This window comes from Microchirus variegatus, assembly GCF_963457635.1.
Source record: "Microchirus variegatus genome assembly, chromosome: 21".
NCBI classification, from domain to species: domain Eukaryota; kingdom Metazoa; phylum Chordata; class Actinopteri; order Pleuronectiformes; family Soleidae; genus Microchirus; species Microchirus variegatus.
This window is the reverse complement of record NC_139822.1, coordinates 18,973,833-18,983,943: the sequence shown is the minus strand read 5'-3', so window position 1 is coordinate 18,983,943 and position 10,111 is coordinate 18,973,833. Positions and strand designations below refer to the sequence as shown.

Genomic DNA, 10,111 nt, shown 5'->3' with positions numbered 1-10,111 from the left:
TTATATTGTTTTATATATTTCATTGATAAACTTATATAATTATATTCTATTCTATCCTCCATTTAGTTTTTACTCTTCCGACGATTGAACAACAAAGATTATATTATTTGATTTTTTTTTGCTAAATCCGAGAGGACGAGACATGGACATGGAAAATAATATTTGAAAGCAGAAAACAGATCATGAAAACAGATCCACACTGAGCTTCAGAGTTTAACAGACGATGGAGACGATGTGTTCACGTAAACTGATCCTGATCCTGATCCTGATCCTGATCCTGATCCTGATCCTGATCCTGGTCTTGACTGACAGCTGCAGACCAGACTGAGATGAAGACACAGCACGTCTTGTTAGCTGCCGTGGATTAAATCCAGATGTTGACTCTGCTTCTGTTCACAGTTTCACTGAGAGACGACTGTTTTACCCACCGTTGACCCGCTCGCTCTCTCGCTCGCCCCCTCGCCCGCCCGCCTCTCTCTCTCCTGACTTCCTGTTTGACTGTGAGACTGTGATTCACTTTCTGTCCACACGACTCAACTGTCTCTGACCTGGTGTCAGCTCCACAAACATTCACTCACTCACTTCAGATCAAACTGATCGAATAACACAGTGAAAGTGTGTGCCGTGGCCCCCTAGTGGTCTGCACAGGTCCTGCAGATAGACGACTCAGGGCTGAACTAACAGGGTTGTGAATTTGTGTGGATGAACACAAACTGGAGTCTTATTTTGAAAAGACTACTGTGTTGCGTTTTAGTGTGGACAAACAGGAAATATATGACTTTTATTTTGAAAACTGTGCCGTTTTGTTTTAGTGTGGACAGAGATCAGTGTAGTTTTCAAAACAATGTGGATTAACACAAACTGGAGTCTTATTTTGAAAAACTACTGAGTTGCGTTTTAGTGTAGACAAACAGGAAATAACTGACTTTTATTTTGAAAACTGTGCAGTCTTGTTTTAGTGTGGACAGAGATCAGTGTAGTTTTCAAAACAATGTGGATTATCACAAACTGGAGTCTTATTTTGAAAAACTACTGTGTTGCATTTTTAGTGTGGACTGACTGACTGACTTTTATTTTGAAAAGTGTGCAGTCTTGTTTTAGCATGGACAAACAGGTAATGATATGACTTTTATTTTGAAAACTGTGCAGTCTTATTTTAGTGTGGACAAACGGGAAATAACTGATTTTTATTTTGAAAACTGTGCAGTCTAGTTTTAGTGTGGAAAAACAGGAAATGCATGACTTTTATTTTGAAAACTGTGCACTCTTGATTTAGCGTGGACAAACAGGAAATTACTTTTATTTTGAAAACTGTGCAGTCTTGTTTTAGTGTGGACAAACAGGTAATGATATGACTTTTATTTTGAAAACTGTGCACTCTTGTTTAAGTGTGGACAAACAAGAAATATATGACTTTTATTTTGAAAACTGTGCCTGTCTTGTGTTGGCGTATACAAACAGGAAATATATTACTTTTATTTTGAAAACTGCACAGTCTTGTGTTAGTGTGGATTTTTAACAAAAATTTAATTTTCTTCAAAACAAAAACAACTGCCTCAAATCGTATTGACAGGAAGTGACATCATCAGCACATGCAGAGAGCAGATACAACACAGCCGGTAGCGCCACCTTGTGGTGGCACCACACATCACTAATCACTGCAGAGCAGCTGACGTCTTTTCCTAATTCTGTTTTAAATAAATAAGTAAATGTTATTTATCCACTTTAAAACAATATTTTAAAGACGTCCCAGAGATTCACCTCTTTTTATTGATTTATTTATTTTTACCTGTCTGTGTCTCTGTCTGTCTGTGTCTCTGTCTGTCTGTCTGTCTGTGTCTCTGTCTGTCTGTGTCTGTCTGTCTGTGTCTGTCTGTCTGTCTGTGTCTGTCTGTCTGTCCTCTTGAATACCAGCTTTTCACAGAGAGAATCACCTCCAGGCAGCCAGTGTGAACCCTCTCTCTCTCACACACACACACACACACACACACACACACTAATGTTTTTAGGAACAGACAAAAAGTTCCTTAAACTTCTTTTTTTCCAGAAGTTCAGTTTATTTTCTAAATCACTGACAGGAACTTTTTTTATATCTTCTTTTTTTTTTCTTAAATCAAATTCCTTCATGATTTCATCACCATTTCTCAGGAATGACCAAGACTTTTGGATGAAAGTGAAATCAAGTCCAGTTTTTACTATTTCAACGACCAAATGACTGCACACACATATATATACAGTATATATTAACAATATACAGGCACAATTATATATATTTTTATAAAAAAAACTACTTTCCTAACAATCCAGAGTCTTAAATGTTGTCAAATCTCTAAAAACATTGATTCATGAACATGATTTCATGTTGTGTTGATGAATAAAACGAATTAAAAAGCACAGTTTTGAAAAACTGTTGTCTATAATATTAAGAAATGCAGTTTTCAATGAAACTTATTTGATGTTTATAACAGAAAATTGTCATAATTCAAAATACTTTTTTTCCCTCGTCCTTCAGACGCATTTCTTCATTTATTTCATATTTATTTGATGATAAATGACGTTAATGAAAAGTTTCTAATGAATAAATAAAGTTATTTTTTATTTAATTCGAACATATTTTTTCCCTCCGTTAACTCTTTAACTCTGTCTCTCCTGGTCTGATCTGGTTCTGGTTCTGTCCCTGGTCTCGGTTCTGGGTCTTGGACTCTGGACTCGGGCAGAGATGCCGCAGCCCGGTTGTTCTCAGGCGGACTCCGCGCTCCTCTTCCCCGCCTCGGAGGCTCCGGACTCGGTCAGTCCGCTCACTCACCTGGGCTCTCTGCTGCTGCTGTCCGGACACGACGCACCGAGCAGCGGCTACAGGTGAGGGGAAAAAGTCCCGGGTCAGAAGTCACTGCGGGGTTATTTTATCCCGGGTTTTCTCCTCTGGATTAACTCTGCTGGACTGAGCTGGTGCAGCGATGATGAGCCGGGATTAAAACGAGAGGAGAGAGGGAGAAAAAAAGTATTTGTGGAGGCAGAGACCCCTCCCTCTCTCCCTCTCTCCCTCTCTCCCTCTCTCCCTCTATCCCTCTATCCCTCTCTCCCTCTATCCCTCTATCCCTCACCCCTTCACCCTCTCACCCTGACATCCACGTGGAATGTTGGCCTGGAAGTGAAATAAACATTATTACAAAACATGAAACTAAACATAAACTAAATTTAAAACAAATAAAATAAAAAAACACTTTAAAAAAATATATATAATAATAATAATAATAATAAAATAATAATTATATATATATATATATATATATATTATTATTTTTTTTTTATTTTTTTTTTAAATAATTCATTGACTTTATTTATATATATATATAAATATATGACCTGATTTATATTTTTGAATTACATTGTTCTTATTCTTATTATTGAACATTTACAAAATATGAAACACTTTCACATTCATCACAATGGTTTATTGCACTTCCAGGCCACCGTACAATGGAGTTTTCACGTTTTGGTGAGGTGAGCAGGGCCAATAAAGCAATAAGTATTAAAAGTTAATCCGATACTTATGCTAATTTTATTTTTTTTTATTTTTATGAAGCACTTTAGTGCGCAATCAACAGCCACTAAGAGGATGTGTTAAAAATAATCATACTAAAAAAAAGATTCTTAAAAAAAAAAAAATTCAGAATTTAATTAATCCTGATCCTTGTTCAGGGTGATGTTGACTATTATGATGGTAAATTTCAAGTAATTCTGAGAAACTTTTTGTTTTTGAGACTAAATTCAGCTCATTGTCAAAGTGCATCAGGGCAAATGGATAATTTCCTGAATTTCAAAAATTCATTAAAATTATTCCTTAAGATTTTTGCAATTTTTTTCAACAGATCCTTGTTCAGGGCGATGCCGACTATTATGATGGTAAATTTCAAGTCATTTTGAGATACTTTTTGTTTTTGAGAAGAAAGTCAGCTCACTGTCAAAGTGTATCTGGGAAAATGGATCATTTCATGAATTTCAAAAATTCATGAAAATTATTCCTTTAGAGGTTTGTAAATATTTTCAACTGATCCTTGTTCAGGGCGATGCTGACTATTATGATGGTAAATTTCAAGTCATTCCGAGATACTTTTTGTTTTTGAGATTTAAGTCAAAGTGCATCAGGGCAAATGAATCATTTCCTGAATTTCAAAAATTCATTAAAATTATTCCTTAAGATTTTTGCAATTTTTTTCAACAGATCCTTGTTCAGGGCGATGCCGACTATTATGATGGTAAATTTCAAGTCATTTTGAGATACTTTTTGTTTTTGAGAAGAAAGTCAGCTCACTGTCAAAGTGTATCTGGGAAAATGGATCATTTCATGAATTTCAAAAATTCATGAAAATTATTCCTTTAGAGGTTTGTGAATATTTTCAACTGATCCTTGTTCAGGGCGATGCCGACTATTATGATGGTAAATTTCAAGTCATTCCGAGATACTTTTTGTTTTTGAGATTTAAGTCAAAGTGCATCAGGGCAAATGAATCATTTCCTGAATTTCAAAAATTCATTAAAATTATTCCTTAAGATTTTTGCAAATATTTTCAACAGATCCTTGTTCAGGGCGATGCCGACTATTATTATGGTAAATTTCAAGTCATTCCGAGATACTTTTTGTTTTCGAGAAGAAACTCAGCTCACTGTGAAATACCAGAGGGCCTGAGCTCCTGACACACTGACCTTTGACCTCTGAGGAGGGGAAGGTCTAATTTAGATTTCCAGTGGCATCCTGGTGACTGGACACACACACACACACACACACACACACACACACACACACACACACACACAGAGTCAGTCAAGTGTGAACCCTGAACTGTGGAAAGTGGAGAACCAGGTCATTTATGAACAAACAGTCAGGATCCAGTTCAGCACATAGGCTCCGCCCCCTCCCCCTCCTCCTCCTCCTCCTCCTCCTCCTCCTCTGAATTCATGCACCAGGAAAACCAGGAGTATGAATTTTGAATTTTGGGATTTACATTTAATTGTATAATTTTGGGACCCAGGAACATGAATATCTAACATTCGGATTAAACCCACAAATATGAATATCAACATTTCAGATTTAACCCAGAAACATGGATTTTTAGAAAAACGTGCATTTATAATGAAGGGGTTAAACCCGGAAACATGAATATTTAGTTTTAGCTTGTAACCAAAGGGTTGCCAGTTCAATTCCCTGGATGAGTTTCAGGGCTAGATTGCCCCTGAGCATTGAAATGTGTCGGTGTTTGAACGCAGAGTAAAGCGTTGTTTGTGACTCGCGGTGTTCTCGTCCAATCAGGACGTCGGATCCAGGGTTTCAGGAAGTCATGGAGACGACGATGGAACCAGGAAGAGAAGCTCACGCTGACCAGAGCGTCTTCATCCTCCACGCTAAGGTGGCTCAGAAGTCCTACGGCAACGAGAAAAGGTCAGGTGTCATTCTGCTCACAACAAACTACAGTATGTAAAACCACTCACTCTCCAACACCAAAGTCTATAGAGAAAATCATCGTTTTCGGCTCGCGGGGACACAGGAGCTCCTGCTCTGCTGCTGCCCCGTGTGGTCACTTTGTGTTCAACAACTCTGTGCTGTGATGTTATAATCGTTGATGTTCTCTGTGGACTTTGGTGTGGGAGAGTGAGTGGTTTACAAACTTCAGTTTCTACGGTGGCCCTGAGGTGCAAAACACAAACGCAAATCACAAAACACAAACGCAACTCCAAAACAAAAAAACATTAACTCAAAACGGAAACACAAATCACACAACACAAAAGCAGAAAACACAAAAAAATTAACTCACAACGCAAACACAAATCACACAACACAAATACAAAAGCAGAAAACACGAAAAACAACGCGTGTTTTCGGCTTTTGTGTTTGCGTTGTGAGTTAATGTTTGTGGTTTCTGCTTTTGTGTTTGCGTTGTGAGTTAATGTTTTCGTGTCTTCTGCTTTTGTGTTTGCATTGTGAGCTAATGTTTTAGTGTTTGCGTTGTAAGTTAATGTTTTTGTGTTTGCGTTGTGAGTTAATGTTTTCGTGTTTTCTGCTTTTGTGTTTGCGTTGTGTGATTTGTGTTTCCGTTATGAGTTAATGTTTTTGTGTTTTTTGATTTGCGTTTGTGTTTTTTTGATTTGCGTTTGTGTTTTTGATTTGCGTTTGTGTTTTGTGATTTGCGTTTGTGTTTTTGCACCTCAGGGCCACCGTAGGTTTCCTGTCAGAACCTGTGAGATAAAAGCTGTAGGCAAACATTTTACGAGGTTTAACATTGTGTTAACCGACTAAAATCTTAATGATTATTACCCATGATGCACTGCAGGTTCTTCTGTCCTCCTCCCTGCGTCTACGTCAGTGGACATGGATGGAGGGTGATGCAGGACCATCTCAAAGGTGAGGAAAACAAACGTCTCAGAGGAAACAAATGGAACTGTGCCCTCCTCACTCTTTCATGTCCTTCCTCTCGTCCTCTTTTTCCATCCTCGCCTCCTTGTCTCCTCGTCTCCTCGTCTCTCAGCTGCAGGTTATGGAGACTCTGTGTATCGGCTGAGTGGATTCATGTGTCTGGACACTTCCACTCAGTCTCAGGCCGACACTTTCAAACTGGTCTTTGACGAGCAGCCGGATTCACGGGTGAGTGAATACTATAGTATGACGTTTTTGTTAAATTTTGGACCAAAAATTTTGGGTTATTTTTTTTTTTCAAATTTTGGAATGCATAGTATAGCATGAGGTTTTTGTCAAATTTTGGACCAAAAATTTTGGGTTATTTTTTTTTTCAAATTTTGGAATGCATAGTATAGCATGAGGTTTTTGTCAAATTTTGGACCAAAAATTTTTGGTCACATTTTTTTTTTTTAATTTTGGTCGACATAGTATAGTATGACTATTTTGTCAAATTTTGGACCAAAATTTTTTTCCACATTTTTTTTCAACTTTTGGATGACATAGTATAGTATGACGTTTTTTGTTAAATTTTGGACCAAAAATTTTTGGTCAAATTTTTTTTTTTTAATTTTGGTCGACATAGTATGACTTTTTTGTCAAATTTTGGACCAAAATTTTTTTTCACATTTTTTTTCAACTTTTGGATAACATAGTATAGTAGGACGTTTTTTGTTAAATTTTGGACCAAAAATTTTGGGTTATTTTTTTTTTTAATTTTGGTCGACATAGTATAGTATGACTTTTTTGTCAAATTTTGGACCAAAATTTTTTTTCACATTTTTTTTCAACTTTTGGATGACATAGCATAGTATGACATTTTTGTCAAATTTTGGACCAAAAAATTTTTGGTCAAATTTTGGACCAAAAAATGTTTGGTCAAATTTTGGACCAAAAAATTGTTGGTCAAATTTTTTCAAATTTTGGACGACAGAGTATAGTATGAGGTTTTTGTCAAATTTTGGACCAAAGATTACAAAAAAAAAAAAAATAATCGAAAAAGTTTTCCAGCCCTTTTTGCTCTGGGGCTCCACCTGCAGAAATGTTATGATACTGCAACCAGTAGTTCTTCATAGATGTCATTCATGAAGTAGATATTTGTAATCGTGTTGATTTATGAAGTGGAAATGCTGGTCCTCACTTTGTCAGCAACTCAGTCCTCAGTATGCAGCAAGTACAAGAATGTGTGTGTGAATGTGTGTGTGTGTGTGTGTAAATGTTACCTAGACTGAAAATCCACTGTAACACTGACCAACTAAAGCAGTTATGACTGATCGCCATGATCTACGTCTGTTGGCCACGCCTCTTGGAAGTGGGAGGAGCTTACACCCTTTTCCAGACTCATTACTCAATCTGAAAACGTCCTCGTTTTAAACGTTAGAGCTAAATGTCCTCAGAGTGGAGTCACCAGCTGTGGACGGTCACGTTTGTCCAGACGACCAGACGACTGTTGACTGGACAAACAGTCGTCTGAGACAGAGAAAACTAAACAAACTCAGGAACTCACTGAGAGAGCCCCGCCCCCTTTTTCTGAGAAGCCAATCATCTACTTTATAACAGTCAAACCAGGAAATACAGTAAATCTACCATTTGCGTTGATGCAGTCGACGTTAGCGACACTTTTAACTGATTTGTGATCGACTGGAAACCAGCATGGAAAAAACGAGGCCAACAAGCTAACAGACAGGATTATGCAAATATATATGTGTTCTAATGCTGCGGTGGGAGGAGCCAAAGCCGTAAAAAAGAGTTTAATGCATGCAGTTATTGATCATCTTTATACTTTTATTGTTTTTACAAACACACAATACAAACATTTGTCTTTATATGTAGTTGTAAATAAACCTTTACACACGCCTATAATCTGTGGTTATTTGAAGTCTGGTTTCCATGACTTCAGATATTGACTTACATTCATTTCCTGGAGACTTACGCGAACCTTAACCATAACCATAACCATAACTACCACTGTCCTAATCCTAATCCTAATCCTAATCCTGACCCTAACCTAACACTGAACTTTAAAAAAAAAACATATCTTCACCATATAATGTAGTAATTTATGTCACGGGGACTTGATTTTTGTCCCTCTTTGATGTGGCTGTGTGAACAGATATAGGTCCCCACAACATAAGGAATACCAGTCAATCACATACACACACATTCTTGTACTTGCTGCATGCTGAGGACCGGGTATAAGTGGCTGACAAAGTGAGGACCAGCATTTCCACTTTAAATAAATCAACCCAATTACAAAAATCTACTTCATGAATGACATCTATAAAGAACTACTGGGTGCAGTACCATAAAATGTCTGCAGGTGGAGCCCCAGAGCAAAAAGTCTGTGAAACACCAGGTCTGGAGTATAGCATGTTTACAACCTAAGGAAGTGATTTCAATGTAAACAAAGTGAGGACCGGCCAAAATGTCCTCACTTCGTAAAAATGACCTCACTTTGTTGGTTAAAAACCCCTCACTGGTCCTCAGTATGCTGCAAGTACAAGAACACACACACACTGACACAGTTGTCCTCTGTGTCTCTGCAGCAGATGTTTGCTTCGGCCAAGTCGCTCTTCATCTCCGATCAGGACAAGAGGAAACATTTCCGGCTGCTGCTGAGACTCTTCCTGGGAAACAGAGTGGAGGTCGGATCGTTCCAGAGCCGACTCATCAAAGTCATCTCCAAACCCTCGCAGAAGAGACAGTCCATGAAGAACGCCGACCGTGAGTGTGTGGAGGGTTTCCTCCTGAGAACGTTCTCAGGAGGACAACGGCTCAGGAACATCCTCAAAATACGTATTATCACAGCAATTAAAGTGCAAATTATGACTGAAAAACAAACATATTTGGACAAACTAAACAAAGCTTAAACTCAAAAATGAGCTTCTGCCTCATTAGGACCAGGTTTTGGTCTCCACGAAGACTACTGGTCCTGGCAAGGTCAGTTTTTATCATAGAAATGGTCCTAAAGAGGTGACAAATACAAGAATAGACACAAATCTTGGTCCTGAACTTAACCAGTTCCTCAGAAAATGGGGTTCTGCCTCATTAGGACCAGGTTTTGGTCTCCATGAGGACTACAGGTCCTGGCAAGGTCAGTGTTTAAGGTTCTAAAGAGTTGAGAAATACAAGTATATGCACCCAAATCTTAGTCCTGAACTTAACAGCTCCTCAGAAAATGGGGTTCTGCCTCATTAGGACCAGATTTTGATTCCTGGCAAGGTCAATTTTTATGACAGAAAAAGGCCCTAAAGTGGTAACAAATACAAGAAAACACACAAGTCTTGGTCCAGAACTGAACCAGTTCCTCAGAAAATGGGGTTCTGCCTCATTAGGACCAGGTTTTGGTTCCCATGAGGACTACTGGTCCCGGCAAGGTCAGTGTTTAAGGTTCTAAAGAGTTGAGAAATACAAGTATATGCACCCAAATCTTAGTCCTGAACTTAACAGTTCCTCAGACATGAGGTTCCTGCCTCATTAGGACCAGGTTTTGATCCCTGACAAGGTCAGTTTTTATGACAGAAAAAGGTCCTAAAGTGGTAACAAATACAAGAAAACACACAAGTCTTGGCCCTGAACTGAACCAGTTCCTCAGAAAATGAGGTTCTGCCTCATGAGGACCAGGTTTTGGTCTCCATGAAGACTACTGGTTAGTGTTTA

At 38.2% G+C, this 10,111-nt stretch overlaps 1 protein-coding gene across 1 annotated transcript in view; it reads left to right on the top strand.

The window, feature by feature from the left end:
- Positions 1–2,719: 2,719 nt before the first annotated feature.
- Positions 2,720–10,111, top strand: part of rbpjl (recombination signal binding protein for immunoglobulin kappa J region-like) — a gene marked incomplete at both ends in the record, with an annotated part of 17,303 nt that continues 9,911 nt past the window's right edge. The window contains 5 exons of the mRNA XM_083908082.1: positions 2,720–2,859; positions 5,312–5,440; positions 6,330–6,400; positions 6,525–6,640; positions 8,998–9,175. Of these exons, the coding sequence (XP_083764208.1) occupies positions 2,720–2,859; positions 5,312–5,440; positions 6,330–6,400; positions 6,525–6,640; positions 8,998–9,175 (634 nt within the window). The remainder of the gene's footprint in view (positions 2,860–5,311; positions 5,441–6,329; positions 6,401–6,524; positions 6,641–8,997; positions 9,176–10,111) is intronic.